This window comes from Pinus tabuliformis, chromosome 6 (genome assembly GCF_031772625.1).
Source record: "Pinus tabuliformis cultivar Carrire ecotype Pingquan chromosome 6, CPIR1, whole genome shotgun sequence".
Lineage (NCBI taxonomy): Eukaryota > Viridiplantae > Streptophyta > Pinopsida > Pinales > Pinaceae > Pinus > Pinus tabuliformis.
Window position 1 is genome coordinate 1,346,962,174 of NC_142292.1, and position 22,025 is coordinate 1,346,984,198.

At 33.6% G+C, this 22,025-nt stretch overlaps 1 protein-coding gene and 1 pseudogene across 1 annotated transcript; both read left to right on the forward strand.

Annotated features, from left to right (window-relative positions):
• Positions 1-1,862: 1,862 nt before the first annotated feature.
• On the forward strand, positions 1,863-17,322 carry LOC149263621 (uncharacterized). The gene is made up of 6 exons (XM_089389405.1): positions 1,863-2,030; positions 2,235-2,301; positions 2,414-2,476; positions 2,563-2,597; positions 15,990-16,306; positions 16,445-17,322. Exons 1-6 carry the CDS (start codon positions 1,863-1,865, stop codon positions 17,283-17,285), a joined length of 1,491 nt encoding a protein of 496 aa, XP_089245531.1. The 3' UTR covers positions 17,286-17,322.
• Positions 17,323-17,429: 107 nt separating this feature from the next.
• Positions 17,430-18,401, forward strand: LOC149263622 (presenilin-like protein At2g29900; annotated as a pseudogene).
• The last annotated feature ends 3,624 nt before the right edge of the window (positions 18,402-22,025 follow it).

A 22,025-nucleotide genomic window follows, 5' to 3' on the forward strand; every position in this document is an offset into this window, starting at 1 on the left:
AAAACATCATATGAGCCTAAAGGAAGAATGTTGAGGTTTATGTGAATGGGTTTTCCGAAAATGATTATGGGGTGCTGATCTGTTTTGGCGACTACCTTTCTTTTTGCTCTAGTGGCTAGCTGAACTAGCCAAGATTTTGGGAATTTACTAGTCTGTAGTTGACACTTTTCTACCACTTTAGGACAAACATAACTTAAACTAGCACCACGATCAAATAAAACCAAAACAGGTTGCTTAGGAATCGTACCTTCACATTCAATCATGGTGGGCTGAAATTCTGCTTGATAATCATCCAACGCAGCATTAATTCTGGGTATATTTCTTGCCACTTCCCCAACAGTAGATGCTTCCCATAGGTTTGCAAGTTGTTCTGCCCTTGCCTTGTGAGGACAGTTTTTGTAGTAATGGCATTCTCCGCATCCCCAACATTGTAACGACGATTTTGACTATTGTTCATTACATAATTTATTAACCCCTTCTGACTATCAATTTTCAAAATAGACAGCCTTGGGTTGGTTTCTTGCCAGAAATTTATGGAGAGACTTTTGCTGTAAATTTCTGTTATTAGCAAATTTTAGGTGTTTACTTGAATATTCTTTCCCTTCTTAATCGTCCCTCCTCTAGACCCTTCATTTTTTTGTTTCATTTGTTGGTAACATATGCGGGCTTTCCGCATTGCATCATCCATTGTTTTGGGGTAGTCAAACTAAAGTTTCTCCTTCATGAGATTGGGTAAGCTACTGATGAAACGTTGAATCTTGGCTTTCTCCTCCTACATATAAGGCACATAGCATAGAAGAGAGGTGAATAGAGTTAAATACTTGTCCATAGTCAAGGCCCCTAGTCTTAATTCATGAAATTCTTTTGCTTTTTCATCATAGTAGCGCTCAGTTAGATATTTATCTTTAAAATGTTTTTGGAATTCATTCCATGTCACTTGTTCTTCGTCAAATTTTCTTACTGCTTTGACCTGTTCCCATCGCACCGTTGCCTTCCCTCCTAACTGGTATACTCCCAACCGTGCCTTCAACCTTTCTATGCATTCATAAATCTAAAAATACTTACCCATATTGATTAACCAAGCCTCCGCTGCTTCTTTGGATTCCCCTTCAAAAAGCGATGGTTTAATCTTTTTGAACTCTCCTTGTAGTTTTGACTTTTGTCTTTTTGCTTTGTGTTGTTTGAATACATTATATGAGCGTCCTTCATTATCCTCCATGTTTCTCTCGGCTGACTCAACATTCTCCTCACCATGTTGGGCAGTTGGGGTCTTTTCTCTGTCCTCAACACTAGGGTCTAGATGTCTTTGATTCTATCGATTAGACAGACTTCTGAGGATCCTTTCCTGTTCCAGGCACAGTCGTTCATTATCCGTTCTTAAATTGGTCATCTCAGCACGTAAATGTTGAACAGTCTCCAGTAAAACTACTTTAGCTTGACGAGTCTCCTCTCCCAGCTATATCCAAATGTCAGGGTTGGAATTTACATTAGTTGGTTCCAGAGTATTGGGCAGTCCTGAATTTCTCCGCATTTTGTTTTTTGTATGGAGGTTGTCTCTTTCTTTGTGTTCACATATGATTTTTATTCAGTTATATTTTAAGATGAAAAAAAAATATTATTACATGCACAGTCATATAATTATCTATCCCAAAGAGTCTCAATGTATGAACCTGAGCTCTCATACCACTTGCAACATTTAAAGTTAACTTACCATTTACAAAATATAATAAAATTAATTTGTATATAAAAATTCCCATCCGGTTTTTTGGTAATTGGTTCATTATATGCAATGACATAAATCTGATTATTTTAAATCATGAGTCCATGAACTTGACATGCACCAGATCTAATGAATCCCACATATGGTATTAAAGTCGAAAGGTTTGAGTTTAAATGCGAATGATCCACCATATGATTTCCACGTCGTTACGCCTGGGTTGATCTGCTGCCCTCTGTATCTGAAGCCACACGGCAGGGAGACATGGAGTAAGGCTATGTGTACTGGCCAGATGGGTCATGTTGCTCGCGCTGTCTGTTGGGTGTTGATGTCATTGATCGGGCTCATGCGATTGGGCGGTGGAGATCACTTAGGGTTTCAAACCCTAACTAGTTACTTGTCCTCGACCTCTGTGTGACTCATTGTTGCCGCTGCTCTTGTGGTTTCTTGCTACTCTGCGAGGGTTTGCTGTTCTACAAGGGTTTACTGTTCTGCAAGGGCTCTATGTCTTGATCAGGGTTCTTGTCCGTCTAGGCATCCTCTGAAAATGACGAAGGTGGTAGCCATTGCCAACAGAGGGCTAGGTAAACCCCTTAGATCGTTGCTTTGTGGTCTTCTTAGATTGTACGGTAGTGTTTACCATAAAGATGGACTGAGGTTTTGGAGTCGTGTTAACACTTGGTCTCTACTGCATAGGAAATCCCCATGGTACTTCCATCACTCCAAGCGATAGTCGATTCCAGGATTTGGCTGCGGAAGGTAACTTCTGAGCACTTCTGAACTTGAATATTTTAAATCCTTTGATTTTCTTAATATTTCTCATACTATTTTCTCTCTGTGGACAGGGAAGCTGCCTCCCACGGGAATCGACCACCTCCAGGTAACAAAATATTCCCTTTGTTTATTTACTAGGTATGTTTGACTTTTCCATTAGGTTTTCTAACTTAAGGTTTCGATTTCCTGACAGGTAACTATACAATGCTTAATGGTATTAGTGTTGGTGAAGGTTGTTCCTCATCAAAGCTTAAATTGCTCACAGCGTCATTATTGGCCCTTCGAGGCTAGAATCTTACCTCTGGCATGAATTAAGATATGGAACATTTCCCATATGGTCAATGATAAAGACTTAGCATCGAACTGGTTCAAGTTTTATCGTTATGTTGATTATGTAATTAATTAAACACGCATGAATAGTTAAGGGAACTCTGTGTAGGCTCTTTTGGTAATTTTTTGGGAGAATACTCCCACTCTGTAATCGACAGAGAGTTTAAGCTCTCTCCCACGGAGGATTATTTTGTCAAGCGGCCACTTAAGTGAAACAACATATGTTCTGTTATTTAAAATGTTTAATTTATGCATTATCGTTTACAAGGCTTTATCTGAACTATTCATATGTTTGGAAAATGGCACTGAATTAAGTTAATTGCTACCGTAGTTGCATCCGGGCCGAGAGGACCCTTCCCTTCTTCATTCAAATATTAGCTAGGATGATTGGAATTCGATTTAGTTTTTATTCAAGATATTACTAGGTTAAACAATTACTCTGTCAAAATTTTTTGTAATTACGTAGTCAAGATATGATGCAACACCTGCATTCAAACAATTTTATGAATTCTTGTTGCCTTTATATTTTAAATCTGCAATTAACAATTACAAAATATATGTATTTAAATCTATGTTCCTGGAGCTGTTTATTGATTGTCTTTCTATTGTAGTCATTTCTAGAGAGTGTGTAAAACTACTCAAGTCATTCCACGGATTCTCACATATAGTACTTTATAAATAATTTATTTCAATATCTTACCAGTTTAACTTTGATTATAATGGATAGTGTACCATAATCACTTTATGAGCATTTTGTTTCCTTTTTGTTGTGTTACTTAGCAATTCTATGGTTATTAGAATACACTCTCTACCATATGATTCCGGAAAAGTTGTTTTATCTCCTATAATTACACATTTCCTTATGACTTCTAATATAATTTGTCATTCTAGAATTTATTCTATGATAGTTCAAGCATAACAGTTCTACTCTGTCATTAAATGTTAATCTCTATATGCTATCATTAACTCTAGAAAGAAACTAACTATAATACTTATCGATTCCACCTGTAGTTTCCAATAATTCTAGAAAGTCTCTCCTCCCAGCCACAAACCTAGCAATTACGTTCAGGTCCTCCCCTGAGCACTTTCTCTACTGGAATAATTTCGAGTTACAGTCAATGCCTTGGGCCTCTGGACTCCACTGTCAACCTCAAGTCCTGCACTTCATTGACTGTTCAAGAGCAACTTCCCACTAGTTTCCTCCCTAGCTCTAGGATAGTTCTTTTGTTTTCTCTTTTTCTCATATATCTCCCTTTTCCATGGCAGGGGTATAACTGTTTCTTGTCATTGTAGTAAACCATTTCTTTTAATTAATCATGTTTCCATTTCTAATCACTCACAATTAGGTAACAATTTAATATCTATCTTTCCAGTCTTATAATACATAACAAAAAAATAAATGTAGTAAAATATAAACCAAATTAATATCCACAGTAAATCCTTTCAAAGAGCCAAGGGCGTTACATCAATAAATATCTTCTTAACTTTTGTGTTTTATTTTTTTTAATTCAATTTGACCTAATATAATAATTTCACAATTTAAATTTATTTAAAAAAATACTCATCGCTCATATTATTAAATTTATTTAAACCAACATATGCCCCTATAATTATTTAAGTCATATGTTTTCCATATAATCATTTAAAGTAACCAATGTCAAGATAACAAATCTTTTAATATTAATGAATAAAATTATATAACATTAATATATAGTAAATTAGGAAAATTTCCAAATTAAGATCTTAAATGGGAGGTTTCTAATTGCAACCTACATTTGATAAATATTTAGAAATACAAATCTTAAATATGAAAAACTCGAAATTTATCATAAAATGGAATACCTTATTTAATGTGATACTTAAAAACACAAATCTTAAATATTAATATTAATGCTTATCTTAAATATTAATATTAATGCTTGTAACTAGTCTTTTATGTCCAAACATTAGAATGTAATATCATTTTTTTATTATTTGGAATATTTATTTTAATTTAAAATTATTATATATTAATCAAATTAAATATATTTTAATTTAAAATTATTAATATTTATTTTAATTAAAATTATTATATATTAATCAAATTAATATATTTTAATTTAAAATTATTTTTTAAATTGATTTATTTATTTATCTTGAACTTTACTAAATTATTTATTAGATTTAATATATTATTTAAAATATAATAAATTCATTTTAACTATAATAAATTTATTTTTGTATATTTAGAGTAAAAGATTTAGAATTCATTATTTTAAAGTATTTGTATTTATGTAATTAAAAAAAAATAAGATTATTTCAAGATTGGAGTTTGGATGGGAAGAATGATAACTAGTTTAGTTAACTGTCCAATTTATTATTATGAATTAACGCATATCATTTTTAATTATTTCGAATATGTTCTAATTTTTAATATAATAATTTGATGTTTTTTTATAGTAATTTCGATATAATAATGTATTTAGTTTATTCACAAATTTATTAAATTATATAATTGATTTTATTTTTTTATGCGTAGTTTTAATGATAGAACTTTATTTTATTATCATTATCTGAGTGGAAATTTGTTACTAATCCATTTTTTTATCACATGATTAATCTTTATGTCTTACTATCTTTCCCAACTATGAGGTTCCTCATATAATGGTGAGCCCTTGTATTATGGTTTCATGTGAAAATTGGTGGATATCCATTATTTCTATTGAATTAAGACAATTAATCTTATATTATTTCCATTCACATGTTACAAGCTCATGGTTTCCACAAATTGCCATATTCACTCATGGCACTTACGCTAGTAATTCTCTATAGTATTAGCCATAGTATTTACCCATGTTATCCACCCATAGTAATCACCAATGGCCTTAAGACATGATATTTAATAATAAACCAAATAATGCAAGTGTGTGAGTTCTAAGAGAAAAGACACTTGAAGATAATTTAAATACAGACATTCACCTTTTTAAAATCTATGATTTTCTCTCATGACTTAGTCTTATCATAATATTACCATTTAATAAAAATAATTAAACTATTTTCGTATTATTATTCCCTATACATTATATTCTATGCACATATATGAATTTTTCTCATGACTTAGTCTTATCATAATATTACCATTTAATAAAAGGAATTAAACTATTTTCATATTATTATTCCCTATACATTATATTCTATGGACTTCTATTATATTATATTATCGATGTTTCCTCTACATTATTTTCTACCCTTTTGTACCATATTATATTGTTGATATTTTGTCTCGTTCCTCAAGGTGTATAGATTACTGGTATTAAAGTAATCTTCTCGTCCTTTTTTAGCACCTATCCTTGATGATGTCAAGTTATAGAGAGTTGAATCTCATGCTATTTTCACATGAGGATAACCACTCTCACCAACACAAGTGACCTCCCATTGAAAAATAAAAGACTTGTGACAAAGTAGAAGATCATATCAAGTTGTTTCTTGAGGAAGTACCCATGTGACGAAGGAATAACATGATGGGGAATTTTTTCCAAATCCTTCGACGACTACTGATAGTGACTGAGGAATGTTAAGCAAGAAGCAATTTCAAAGTTGTGACACCCTTAAGGTGCAAGTTAACTTTGATAACCACATATTTGAAGGCTAGATAAATATGGATTCCCTAGTGAAATGATTGAGCATCCTCAATGATTATTACTCTATCCAAAATGATTTTGATGTTGAAAATATCAATTTTGCACTCCTTAAAACCCTTCCACGTGTCAAATATTGGAGGAAAGGTTACATGAATGGATACATAGTGGATGAATCTATTGAATTTAGGAAATAACCCACTTGGAATAATTTTTGGATTCCCTCAAGAAGTATTTCTACCCTATGGGGTACTATGACCATTCTACAACGCAAGAATGACTGAAAAGTGTCAGAATACACCAATATTTTCCATAGTTTGTGCTCAAAGTTGGGTATCAAAGACTCTGAGTGGCACTTTCTTATAAATTAATATAGTGGCCTATATAGCTACATCCCAACATATATGGATTTCTTAAACATCTCCTGAATATGAGCTACTTATTGATATGTTGTCAAAATTTAATGGAAACTGAAGTATAAGAGTAGGTGGGAGTTTGGATCTACAAATAATCCATAATTTTTTTTTGAAAAAATGGACCTAACTCATAGAAGAAAGGACAAAGAAAAGAGAGTTAGCCTCAAGACAACTATCCCAAATCAAAAGAAAAGAAGGACACTAGAAAGTTGTGTGGATTCCACAAAAGCCCCTATTACAACACTCATGAATGTCACTTAAGGAAACCATTGTTAGATGAGCTTGAAGAGATGGAATTAGCACATATTTTGATTCAAAAAATGATAAATGAAAGAAATTCATTGATGTAGAACCCAATGCTACCAATGCATCTTCGAAGTTATAACTAGAAGAGTCAGAGGATATCGAGGAGTGGGGATGCCTCTTCCATTCATAGATGTGGGTGAAGGGGAGCCCACTACATTTCATTATGTACAATGGGAGATAGAAGAACATGCACTTTTTAGAAATTGGTTCAACACTCCAAGTATCTTTCACAACATTGACTGATCACCTATTATGGATCATAACCTTGGCGATCATAGTAGAGACTAATGCATGTAGGTTTTTTTCCTAATGAAAAGTGTGATTCAAACAAGTGGTATGAGAGTGGTAGGTGTCAATTTTAAAATCATTAGACTTGAACTAAGGGGAGATTGTTGGAAATTGGGTTTTATGTTTCTTATGTGTTTTCTAACATCGACTAGCTACCTCTCGTGGATCCTAACTCTGGAAATTATAGTAAAGACTAACACTTTTAAGTTTTATTTTAAGATAAATATTTATTCCAAAAATATCTCCACTGATGTAATCAAGAGATTGAAGCTAGAGATATTGAAGCTATAGATAGTGCTAGATCCCTAAGCATACACCAATGTTTAGTTGAGAATGATAAATTTTATGGCCATCTAAATTGACATGAGCCAAAGGAATTTAGAACTCACTTAAGGATAAAAACATGTTAAGTCCCTAATCACAACCAAGTATGGATAAGTCAAAATGGATTCAAAAGGATTCCTATTATAAGCCACCTCAACTTACCAGGCCAAAACCAATGGAAAGGCCCAAAATATTTTCAATGTAAACCTCTCAGCAAATGATAGGAGACAATATTCAACTGATGTGCAAAGTTAAAGATTTATTATTTGTGGAGACCTTCCATATTATCCCTAACTTTTCTTATGAAAAGACAATGGAAAAAAAGATGACATGAATCTTCATTTGGATTTCAACATAGGATATATATACTTGGACCCTAACAATTTATTTTCATTCTAGATCATGTTAAATCCATTCTTTTTATGTACGAGTTAGAATAATAGTTTTCTTTTGAGAGGTGCTTCTATCTTCCAAATATTTTTGTACAACCATTTTATAATTACCTAATCATTCTTTTTCAGATATTTATATCCTATTTTACTAGTGTAATGTCCACATGTAGAATTATACATACATACCTATTTATCATTTCCTTCATTAACCCTGATAGGTGCATTATTGACGTGTGCAATAGGGCCATCCCTAAATATCATTCCATATAGCTTCAAGGTTTAGGTTTGATGTAGAAACTCATCATTGATTCCATATCATAGTGGTATCCTCATGTTCTATTTTATTTATGCTTCGAAATCCCCTTTTGTAAAGGAACACAATCAACACATTTTGGAAGAGATTTTCTTACATTTTTTTTATAGCATCCATTCCAATGCAAACCCTAGATCCAAACCCAAGCCACTAAGCATGATAAGTATCAACTATATGTTCAAATTCTTGACAGATCACCCCCCAATGGTTGGAGGAATAGTCTTATGTCATGATAGTAACTAATTCAAGGTAGACTCGATTGAAATGCATTTGGTAATGAAAAGGCACCTCCATAATTTTTCCCTAAATCCTAATGAAGAAAACTATCCCAAAATTAAGAATACGCTTAAGCCCCAAATAACAAGATGATCCCCCAAATATTATTTCGATCCTTACAACATATAATTAAAAGTTATCTTATAGATTCTATTTAGGATAATTTTAGGGATTGGAGCTCACAAATTCCAATAAACATGAATAGCCTCCAACACTACTATTCAACCCATTGGAAATCTAATGATGACACTAGAAGTATATTATATTTTCCTCTTTAGCCTTTCACCACTTCTAGTCCTCTACAACATGGTCATTTGGTTTAATATTGAATCCAAAATAATTGAAACCACCATTTAAATCATGATCCTAATAACTGAAATCTTTGTCACTAGTTGCTTGAATCCATCCACAAAGTCAAGAAAATATATAGTAAATATCTCCATATTAACCTTCATTCTAGTAACGTTACAAAATGATTCTATGATCCCTTTAAAGCACTCACCTTCACTATCATTACAATAGCATAATAAAAGTACATTTTCCACAAGTGATAGGTGAGTGACTTCTAAGTTTTTTCCCATCGAAATTACTTGAATGGACTAAGATTATCTGGACTTAATTATCATCCAAATAAGATACTCTAAAGTTATTAAAACTAAGTATAGAGAGAAGGCACACCCTAGTCGAAGTCATGTAGAGGGCCTAAATATATTAGATCCTTCCCCATTCATTAATATTAGAAATGAGGAGAACTTAACACAATTGATAATCCAATTCACCATGTTTACATTAAAGCCACTGAAAATAAATAAATTTTTTGAAACGTTCCATGAAATCTAATCATAGACCTTGGAAAGATATAACTTCATCACTAATATGGGTATCTTTTCAGTTTTGATTGTGTGTGCCCCTCTCTATATTGGAACAATTTCTTCATGTATCATTTGACCATTACGGTACACAAATTTCTTATTAGAGATCATTCTCAAAAGCATAAGCTTAACTCTTACAATGATATTATAGATGTAATTACACAAAGGGATTTGCTAAAAATAAACAAATGTCATTAAGAAATCAGTCTATCTAATGAGAGAAATCTTTGTATATTTATAGCTACTTGGCATTCATTCAAATTAAAGAAATTGCTATATTAGGCATAGATACTTAAATGGAAAGTGTTTTATCACCCTTGGAACGATGTGAGGAGTTCTTGAAGGGCATAACAAAATTGACACTCTTGGTATCTAAACACAAAAAGGTACTTGAAAGGAAAGTATTTTAGCACCCTTAGAACTATCTGAGCAATTCTTGAAGGGAACAATCAACATGGCACCATTGGTATTGGGATATAAAAAGCTAGATTAAATTTGAAGTTAATGTGTCAAAGCACTAAAGTCACACAATACATGTCAAAAGTGAGTTTAGAGTTATATTTTATTTGCAAATTAGAAAATCTTTGGAAAAGGCGATTATGGAGATAGAAATAAATCAAACTTAAAAAAAAAAAAAATATCAAATAAAGTAAATTAACTTAATTAAGTATTTTATCCATCCTAAAACATGTGGGGGGGATATTATCATTTAGAAATAATGGAAATAAAATGTTGATTTGGTTCTAGTTTTAAAGGGAGGAGTTGTGCATGAAATAAAAGAAACAAAAATTTAAAACTAAGAAAAAATATAATTTAACTTAATTAAATATTTTATCCATCCTAAAACACATGGGGGAATATTATAATTTAGAAATAATGGAAATAAAATGTTGATTTGGTTCTAGTTTTAAAGGGAGGAGTTGTGCATGAAATAAAAGAAACAAAAATTTAAAACTAACAAAAATATATTCATGAGAACCCTCCTTGTAAAGGAAGCATAAAAATTAATTATCTAACTAACAATTGAAATAAAAGAAACAAATAAAATAAGGGAAATTAGAAGAAAAGAATAAAGTAAGAGAAGTTACAGGAAAATGATAAAATAAAGGAAGTTAGAAGAAAGTAATAAATAAAGGGAAGTTAGAGAAAAATAATAAAACACAGAGGTTAGAGGAAAATAATAAAATAAGGGAGGTTAGAGGAAACTAATAAAATAAGGGAGTTTTAAAAAATGATAATAATAATAAATGAGATAATTTGGCACGAGAGCCCAGGGGCATTAAAAATATCCTTTAAAAGAAGAGAAAAATATGAAAGAATATTAGTGTCCTAATGCTAGAATTTGTTTTTGTGAGACCAAGTTGGGCCTCATTGTGAGTTTGTTGTATGTATAGTTTTTTTATTTTTTTAGTTCAGTGGGAACCCCTTGGGCTTGAAATCCCATGTCCATGCTACTAGACTATTCATCTCTACAATATATAATCCCAAACTTATTTTGTCCCCTTTTGGCTTACAGGGAAACAAAGAGATAATCAGGTGTTGAACCCACATTTCCATATTGTTGAGATCTACACAACCATACATGAATTTTTCAAATTATGAACCCTTAGCACTAGTTGTTATATCAAAAAATCACCCAAAACTAAGTAATGCATTGGAGAATTACACATATCAACACATCTCCTAGCTAGAAGCTTTAATGCTTAAGTATTTTTATCCCAAGTCAATATAATGAACATCACTTAACAACCACCTTCCCTACAATTGACATTACTATATGGTCAACCCGTGAATTATCATAGGTAAATTGATATCAGAGTATAAATTTATTTCCGTAAACCTCAGAAGTCATATATAGTTATGATTCGATAGATGGAACGTCAACAGGAAATAAGGCTTCCACATTGGGTCCTTGTTAGTTTATGGTTGTAGGCTGAACATATGGACACATTAGCCAAATTGAAATACAAAGGATAAACTTGAAAAAAATTTGAGAATGGAGGTGGAACCTTACAACGAAACCAAGAAAAAAATATGATTTCATGTGGAAATTATATGATGATGTGAAAATGACATGTGTGACATATGTCACTCATATTCAACGGCTTTGCATGTTAGGTAGGCATAATGAGTGATATGTGACACATGTTAGCAGTGCCATATGGCTAAGGACATGTCAACACCCATCAAAATCAAGTGGTGATGGGGGGATGGAGAATGTATATATATATATATATATATATATATATATATATAACCTTTATCCACCAAAAAAATGTTTAATTTTATTTAAAAAATTAATAAAAAAGGTTAAACAAATATTCATATAACTCATTTTATAATTTTATTATTTTTGGAGTACATAAAAACACATCATGACATTAAAATATTTTATTAAACTAAGTCGCCGGGAACACTAGCTATTCAGTCAAATTTAGACATTAAAAAAATTGAGGCTATTATCCCCAATTTCCCAAATATCGATAAGGGCGATTTCCATGTTCTCTCTTGGTATCCAATTTGAAGAAATCAACAACATGATCTCGAAACAAATGAAATACTTATGAGGAGAGATGTGATGTTTGATGAAAGTTGCAATATATTTTGAAATCTTCTTCCTCTACTCCTACATCTTCATCAATTCCTAGTATCATTCATGATCACCTAACTAATGAAGAAAATTAGGATGACATGATTAATGAAGAAATTTTTGAACCTTGTGGAGGAGAAAATTTTCGTATAGGTCTGCAAGATGAAAACGATATTCTTTTCTAGAATAACAATGATTCTTTAAGATCTCTATCAAAAAGGTCCAAGGCGTCATTATGCTAACTATGCTGTGTGCTCTTATGATTAGAACGATTCATGTTGATCACTCATAAAGTTTTGAAGAATCTCAAGGAAAACCTAAATGGGATGTTGCAATGAAAAATATATGATTCTTCATTGAGGAGTCAAACTTCAAATTTTACTTGTCTTCCGCAAAGTAGGAACGCCATTGGCTACAAAGGGGCATATATGACAAAGTCACATCTATTAAGAAGAATAAGGCTAGATTACTTGTGAATTAATGCTCACAAAAATAAGTTATTGATGATACTCAAATGTTTACTTATATTTCTAAAATGACAATTCCATCATAGGCTTATATTGCCAAAATGTTGATTCACATTGTAGTTTCTCTAAATACATAATTTGGTTGGAGAATTCACCATATCAAAGTAAAAAGTAATTTTATACTTGTAATTTACATAAAGAAATCTATATGCAACAACCCCTAGGAAAGTTGTCCATAAACCTATTTCTTTTAAATTAAAAAAAAATAATATATGTATTGAAGCAAGCTCAAAAGAACTTGGTACTCCAAAATTAATCATCACTTCTAGAACGAAGTACTTAATGGAAGTCCTTATGATTTTGATATTTGTGAACCTATTTCTTTTAAAAGGAGAGGAGTACAATATTATAAAGAATTGGAAAAACAAAAGCTTATATAAATACATGTAGAAACACTAAATGAAAACTAAGAAAAAAAAGGGGTAAAATTAGAATATTAGAAAAAAATTTACAATAACATCTTTAATACAATATAAAACAAAATATCATAATAGAAAATCTAAAATAAAATAACATTAAGCTAGACAGTTTAATAATGCAATATGAAACTTAATACTATAAACATAATAAATATTAAAAACTTAATACTATAAACATAATAAATATTAAATAAAGTAACATAAATATAGAAATATTGAATTTTACTGATTGGTTTCATTATTTTCATTATTTTATTTCTGGTGTGATCTATATTTGTTTATAAAAATAAATTGACATTTTAAAGTAATATATGGTAAAATTTCGAAGTATTGGGTAATACAATTTTTGTATTTATATAAAGTATATGAAATATTTATTTGAGAAATTATTTATATAAATAAATTTATGTTACCTCACGGTTCAAGATCATATGGTGCTTTTCTTAATTTGGTATCTTGGTTTCACAAAGATATATATTTCATATCTTTATAACATGAAATGGCTTAAATCTAAATATGACATTTCTCATTAATTTGCAAAATGGATTTCTAATTAATGTGCAAATTGAAAAGTCTTTGAATTTTTACATAGTAAAAATATTATTAAAATAATTTATTTATATTGTTAATTAATTTACAATTTTTAATTTAAAGTAATAAATTAAATTAAATTAAAGTATTAAGTGTATTATATTTTTCAATCCAAATTATTATTGTTTTGATTTTTTAAGGTGAGAGTAATTAGAAGTATTTAAATAATTGGCAAAACTTATTTTAATTTTTGTTTAATGTTTTAAATTTCCATCTATCATTATTTTTGTTAAGCTTTTTATCCTTATTTAAATAATGTGGGGGTTAGGCTTCATCAACCAACTCAAACCAGTAGAAAAAAATGATATTTTTAAAATATAAGTATTTTAATATATATAAATTAGTGTATTTATGTAATTTAAATGGCTAATAAACATTGTAATGGATAGTAACCATCAAAATTATATTTATTAAAAAAATTAATTAGCTGATTTTGGGTATTTGTATAGCCTATTTTATTAATTTAAGGGATGGTTAACTAAACTACAAAGTCATGCTTCCTAGGGCTTGGTGCGGGTGAGGTTGGAGGAGCCTATCATTAAATACTTAGGGCGCATGAGAAGATAAAATCCATATCCATGCTACTAGACTATTCATCTCTACAATATATAATCCCAAACTTATTTTGTCCCCATTTCTCTAATAGGGCAACAAAGAGATAATTAGGCGTTGAACCCACATTTCCACGTTATTGAAATCTACACAACCATACATGAATTTTTCAAAGTATGAACCCTTAACACTAGGTGCTATATTGAAAAATCACCCAAAACTAAGTAATGTGTAGGAGAATTACACATATCAACACATCTCCTAACTACAAGCTTTAATGCTTAAGTATTTTTATATCAATTCAATATAATGAACATCACTTAACAACTACCTTCCCTACAAAATGGTCAACCCGTGATAGATGGAACATCAACAAAAAAAAATAAGGCTTCCACACCGGGTCCTTGTTAGTTTATGGTTGTACATTGAACATATCGATACATTAGCCAAATTGAAATACAAAAGATGACCTTGAAAAAAAAATTGAGAATAGAGGTGGAACCTTACAACAGAACCATGAAAAAAATATGATATCATGTAGAAATTATATGATCATATGAAAATAACACGTGTGACATATATCACTCATATTCAATAATTTTACATGTTATGTAGGCATAATAAATGATATGTGACACATGCTAAGGACATGTCAACGCCCACCAAAAATCAAGTGGCGATGGATAATGATATGGCATGTGGATCTTATCCATATTAGCATATTAAGATTATCTAGAACCTTAATTATCAATATTCTGATACCCTATATACATATTTAGGCCGATAGGCCTTCCTATGTATCAACAATTGTCAACACTTTTACTCTGCTCCGTTCGATCAGGTGAGACACTTTCAACCATTGATTTGAAGTCCCGCGCATCTGGCAAGCATGCACTGCGCTTTGACTACTTTTTCCAAATATCGGTAGAGTTGCCTTCTTTTCACCTGCTGTGCATTGAACCTGGTCACTATCATCTCCTTAACTGGTCATCATCTTTATTTTCTTCGCCACTCTCATATATGATGAACAATCTTCCGATTCTTACCTGGTGAGCCATCCTGCTCTTCATTTTTCTCTTATTTTCACCGACTCATGTTAATCTGTTTTCTTTTGATTCCTTTTCTTTTCTGCGTTTGTATTGTGTTGCTGCTTTGGGCCACAGAAAATACGGATCGACCCCCTCCTGCAAAGCTTCTCTCCGCCTTTATGTGCTGCTTTGGGCCACGGTCACGGGCTTCATCGCGCTTGTGAAACCTTTTTGTTTTTTGTTTTTTTTTCAGTACTGCCGTTGTGAAACCTTGCCTGAACACGCCCTAGTAAAACCTTTCCTGTAAACAGATCTTGCAGGGTTTCCACCATAAATTTATTCCGATACTTTTGTTTTACAACGGGATGTCTTGACCTTCCATAGGCTTAACATTCATACTCCATTTTAGGGCAGGGATATAGATTTATCTTGCAGGATGTATTCTTATTCTCTCAGATATTGAAATTTTGGGATCATATTTTGACGGCATTGCAGAATTCGTCTGACACTTGAATGCCCGATAATGGGACTACCGTGGACTTCATTAAAATACCAGATTCACACAAACTGTCAATGCTGATATGTTATGGTTGGGCAGGCTAATGACAAGTAGGGTCGTTCGGGTGCCTTTTAAAGAACAGGGTTTCAGTTACGCAGAAAGCAGGAGGAGAGTACGGAGAGTACAATCGAAGTGGAGTATTACCTAGTGTTCTTGAACCATCTATGGGTGGGGACAAAATTCCTCCAAATGGCAGTCGACCATTTCTGAACCTGCAAAATGTACAGATTGATACAGAATCTAATTGGCCAGCAACTGCAGTCAAGAACGCTTTATCTGAAATTCGTATTCACCGTCGAAATCTTGACAAAGTTGATCATGGTTTTGTGACCTTCAGAAATCCAGCTATTTTTTCCCAAGACCTCCATCGAAAAATTAACGGCAGAAGCATCCTATGCGAAGGTTTCTCCATACGGTAGGTTAACGCATGCCCTATACTCTCTCTTTGTTGCTTTTAACCATTGATTGTTTCATAAAAATGATAGCAGCTGACAGTTCAAAATGAATCTTCTTTGCCCTTTAATTATTGCGTTCATGGTTCTTGGATATACAGTGAATATGTTGCAAAAGTTAGAAGTGTGGACATAAGGAAATGTTGGCCATTGTCTGAAAGCCTACTCGAGGACAGTCTAAGAGAAGGGCAAAAGCCTCCGCTTCCACCTTTAGTTAGGCCTAATTACAGATGGTGGTCATGCCATCTGTGCCTGGAAATGTTTGGGGAACATAAGCACTTTGGGGCCTCCTTTGACAGGTTCAATTCTCTCAGCATTAAGGAGCCAGAAAATAATTCCAAAAATTTCGACCACATCAAAGAACAACAGCTAACAGTTTCTTTTGATACAGAAACTGGTCCGGGGTTTCCTCAGGACTTGGATGAGCCGATTAGGAAACTAAGAACAGTGAAACTTTCAGGACAGGACTTCAATATTTCTAAAAGCGAAGACGGTATTAAAAATATTGAATTAGACAACCAAACCCGGGCAAAGAAGTCCGCCTTTGATTTAATTGAAAGGGAAGGTGGTTTTCCGAATGTTGTAGAAAATGGAAAGGAAAAGGCTAAGGCAATGAGAGGCCCAGGTAAGGCAGTAGATCAGGCGGGAACACAGTCAGCCTCATTGGAGTGTAAGGGACGCAAAATTAATAACCTGGATTCAGAAATAACCAAAATTGACTCCTGTAGACATACTAACCCTTGTATTTGTAGCTGTTGTCACAGTGGTCACGTTCTTGTTGGTATGCCTTTTCATTTACAAATGCACGAAGTTTCTTTGTTTTTACATGGGTTTTGCAGCATTCGTTGTGTTGGGTTATATGGGTGGGGGCGTGGCCGTGCTTCTGGTGCAAGCTTTCTCTATACCCATTCACTGCTTTACTTTTGGGGTTGTGCTTTTTAATTTTGCTGTTGTGGGGTGTTTTTTGTTTCCCTGTGCAAAGTGCCCATAATTTTCACCCAGGGTTACTTGGTACTCATAGGCATGCTTATTGCATTCTGGTTTACTATGCTCTCCGAGTGGACTTTGTGGGTGATGCTTGTTGCAATGGCAGTATATGATGTTATTGCTGTTCTCATCCCTGGTGGCCCTCTCAAAATTTTGGTAGAGCTCGCTATTTGAAGAGATGAGGAAATCCCTACTTTGATTTATGAGGCTCGCCCTGTTACGAGAAAACCCCACATTGTTGTCCCCGAGTGTGAAAATGAAAATGTGCTTCTTCCTCGCAGTTGCCCTCTAGCTACTGAAAATGAAGAAGAAGAAGAAGCTTTGATAAACCCTTCCCTTCCTCCATCCGTGCAAAGATTAGAAAAAGCCCTCCCGCAACAACAGATGGGAAACATTTGGAAGAAACCAACAAGTTCAGGTTCGAGATCTGCATTATTGAAATCCTTGAATTCAGGATGCGATGAGAGCACTGCCTCTGCTTTTGCATTGCTACCTCATGAGGATTCTATTCAGGGTTTCAAAATAGCTGTCACAGAGGAGGAAGAGGCGGAGGGGAGTTGTGTTCAAGGAGACACAAAGACACCAGCAGAAGAGGAATCAGTTCCCCTCGTAAATCACCAGGTGAGGACTCCTTCTTCCACATATGTGAATCAACAAGTGGGTTCTTTGCCATTGCCTTCTACACTACAAGGATTATTGACCCAAACTGATAGTGATAGTGAGGGGAGGCCACACCCAAATGGGATTGAAGATTCTACACACACAAATACATACCAACGGGATGGGATTGGGCTTTCTGCATCTGGTGCAATTAAACTGGGATTGGGTGACTTCATATTCTACAGCGTATTGGTTGGAAGGGCAGCTATGTATGATTACATGACAGTTTACACATGCTACCTTGCCATAATAGCAGGCCTCGGTGTAACATTGATTCTGTTGGCCTTCTGTCAGAAGGCTTTGCCTGCTTTCCCTGTTTGAATTTCTTTGGGTGTAATTTTTTATTTCTTAACTCGTCTTGTAATGGAAGCTTTCGTGGTTCAGATCACTACTCACCTTTTTCTTTTTTGATATTAGAGCAGAATAACTCCAATCCCCAAAGTTGCACTTAGCTTGAATACCCTTAAATAGACTACTGGATATCGTGAGGCCATAAATCAACTCAGCTCTGACAAGGGAAGCCAAATTTTCTTTGTTGTAAACTGATAAATTCAGCACAAATAGCATTGATTATGTTGTATTCTATTCTTATCATTTCCTTCGGCAAAGCAATATACTCTGTAATTTGATTTTGTATTTGAAATTTACTGCAAGAGGAAATCTATGGAAATTTGAAAACAGTATTCTGATTATTTTATCAAACGACAAAGAGCGTTTAGAAAGATAATTGCACAATGATCTAGTCCAAGAAAACAAGGTTTTCCACAAACCAATTAACTCTTATAGAAAAATTCAACAATTCCAATTTAATAATCTTATCGGCCTCTCTTTGTACTTTTGGGACAATTGCTAGTAACATTTATGTATAGAAAACATTGTAGGGCTTGCTAATGACGTGGAAAGGTGAGTTGGACACTCACCCATTGACTTATTCTAAATGGTCGTAGCGCTTGCTGATAAAGCAGAAAGGTGAGTTAGAGACTTACGCATCAACTTATTAAAAATTGTTAAAAATTGTAGTTATAAGAATTAATACATGGTTATACCTAGTACGTACGCAGCACTTTCAAATTACAACTTTTATCACTTTATACCAGGCGATCGTAGACCTTTAAAGATTCGATTAGCAATGCATTATTATTACTAAGGTTAATGACTAATAGGATGTACACCTGACCTAATTAAACTCAATTTTTTATCCCACTGTACGTGTATGTGTATGAAATATGTCATGATATTGGACACCTAGAGTTCAGTAGACCGTGCATGGACCTCCACTAATCTGACGGTCAGCATTGAGGGCACGTTGGTTGAGGTAACCAATTACCCACCTGACTTCCTGACTCCGAAGACGAGGTTCTTTCAGGCATTTTGGTCCCGGGGTTAAGCGCTCTACAACCTGCAAGTTTGGTTGTCTCCTTTGCAGCTACACCGATTATGTTGACTGTTGTATATTTTGAAGAGATTAGGCTTCCCGATTTCTTCCTCGTTGACAGTTATATCTATTTAGAAGCCCTAAATTGTTGCACTGTCAATGCAGGTGGTTCTTATAGGTTTCGGCCTTGCATCCACAGGTGAAGGAAAGGCTATGGTCAGCTTCCTTCCTCAGGTAATGGTTGGAAACCGTTTTCTCTGGAAACAGTATCGAATCCTTTGCAAGAGAAAGGAAACTGATAAATGCTTATGGCATTTAATTACAGAGACTTGTTTCACTGACTCAGGTGTGCATTGTGACCCCACCACCACTCTACAGGTACTATATTGTTACAGGCCTGTTTTTCTCTACTTCTTTAACAGTCTGCGCTGGAATTTCTCTAACTTGACTCTTAAATCTGATTGTAGGTTAAGTATCGCCCAGCAACTCCTTTTCGCAACAGTTCGGAATGTTGCAGTGGAAACCACTTATGATTTTTCTCTTCCGTGCTCCAGGTTGGTTACTCTAGTCACTGAGGGTTTTTCTTTCACTTCCAGACAACGCAAAGTCACCTTTGGAACTTCCGGACAGGGAAAATTTTAAGAACCCCCCCCCAAATTTATAAATATAATAATTGGGCGAATCTCCATGGTATATAGGAAAAATGGAAGGCGATTTTATCAATAATATAATATGTATATATAATTTTCTGGCGAATCTCTCACCAGGCATGGCGAATATTTTACTCAATTATAAAATCTTGTAAGAACTTGGCAAGTCTTTCACTAAATAATAAAACTTTGTAAAGTCCTAGTGAATTTTAGCATTGTGAACTCTTAGAGAATTTTTTGAAGAAGTATAAAACCATATATGATAAGAGCCACATGGTGGCAATATCACTATCTTTTTTCACATTTCCACGACATGGAACTTGTCTATAAAATTATAAAAAAACCAACCAGGAACAGGAACAACTCAAATGCTTTGTGAGAGCTAGTCTAGAAAAAAGCAACAAATAACATGTCGGCAGAATTGTTCATCGGTGAGCCGCTATTTCGTGGGCAATCTGTAAAGGAGTAGTTGGATATCATATTTCCAAATCCGGGAAAGCCTTTCCCATCCCTCACAAGATTTGTTAAAAATGTTGGGTGTCTAGAAGGTGTGGATTTGCTGAAACAAATGTTACAAGTGGATGGAAACAAAATAATAACAGCTAATGAAGCTTTGAAACATCCATACGTTCAGTCCTACAGGACTATAAACAGCTGCCATAAAGATTAAAAATGGAAATCAGCTACAAATCTCTTGATGACAACACTATCAAGATAGAGGTCGATGCTCTCTTAAAGACAGAGCTGCTGGAAATGGAAGCAGGTGCTATGAAGCTGACACTAGTAAAAGATGGGACAGCACAGCTTCCCATAGTGCATCCCACTTTGGGACAATCAGTTTTTTGATGTTTTGCAGATTGGGTTACAGTCTTGCAACTTGTTTTGGATTTGTCACCAACCTGATGTTTTGCTTCTAATTTATTTTCATCTGGTGATAAACAAAGTGTCAATCTTTTCTTAGGATAAAATAGTATTCTTTACAGACATATTAACTTGGCTAAAAAGTCCAGGACAATATGAACAGGACAGCTTCCAGGTTTTTTTGAAGATTTATCCTATCAATTTACTGCCGGAGGGTTTTCTGTGATTTCTTGCACTTTTGAAATTTAATCAAATTTCTACTTGAAATAAAAGTTCAGAAGAGACTATATCACTAATGCTAAACACACATAATTGAGAAGCCGATATGAAGCATTGTTTTTTTGGGTGTGTTACAACTTTGGTGACCATGCAGCTCAGTCATTGCATGTTCAGTTTGTAACTCCACCTTGAAAGAGTGAAATGTGTGGTGTAGGATAAGAAGCTCTCTGTTAAGGCACAATTGTTTTTCCCCAAAATTCTAATATCTAGATTCTATCTTGTTCATGTCTGTGTCAGGTGATGTTTCTTTTCACGTGCATGTGTTTAGTCAGATATAAAATACTCAAGTTCTCACCAGCCTGGGCTATAGTGGCCATTCTGATGATCTATTTCATACTCATTGCATTTTTCTAATAAAATGACATTATATTCATTTAAATTATGTGATTGAAATAGGGATACAAGAGCTTATTTGTATTTGAAGGTCTATAAGGCAGAGTATAAGCTCACACCAATCCTTGTTATTCTCTGCAAGAGAAAATCAGTTTCTATTTCACTCCTCAATAACACTGACTAAATCTCAGTTTGAAAATCAGTTAAATTAAGAAGACTAAATCCCAGTTTGAAAATCAGTTAAATTTAGATGAAATTACTCATTCAAAATCATTTGGATGAGGAAATTGTCAAATAATTGTAAGTTGTCGTCTTAGAGAACATGAAGGGAGCACATTCGTCATATTCTACCAACTGCAACATACCTACCTTCAATGCACTCTCTGTAAGGACCATAACGGGAGCAAATGTGGACCCATGTACAAATTTTTACTGCCTCAGGGTTTGTTTCGTCCTGTGACTACTAGGTTCATTAGTCCTTCACATAACTCTCGAACAAAATGAATCCAAGAGTGGAATATAGACTCTTTACACGCA

Bases quoted from the DNA above. Each gene is read 5' to 3' on its own strand.
- LOC149263621 (XM_089389405.1), top strand. From the start codon at position 1,863: ATGGTATTAAAGTCGAAAGGTTTGAGTTTAAATGCGAATGATCCACCA. The intron at 2,031-2,234 runs GTCTGTTGGGTG...TGTCTTGATCAG, and splicing joins TGGGTCATGTTGCTCGCGCT to GGTTCTTGTCCGTCTAGGCA. The intron at 2,598-15,989 runs GTAACAAAATAT...TCAGTTACGCAG, and splicing joins CGGGAATCGACCACCTCCAG to AAAGCAGGAGGAGAGTACGG.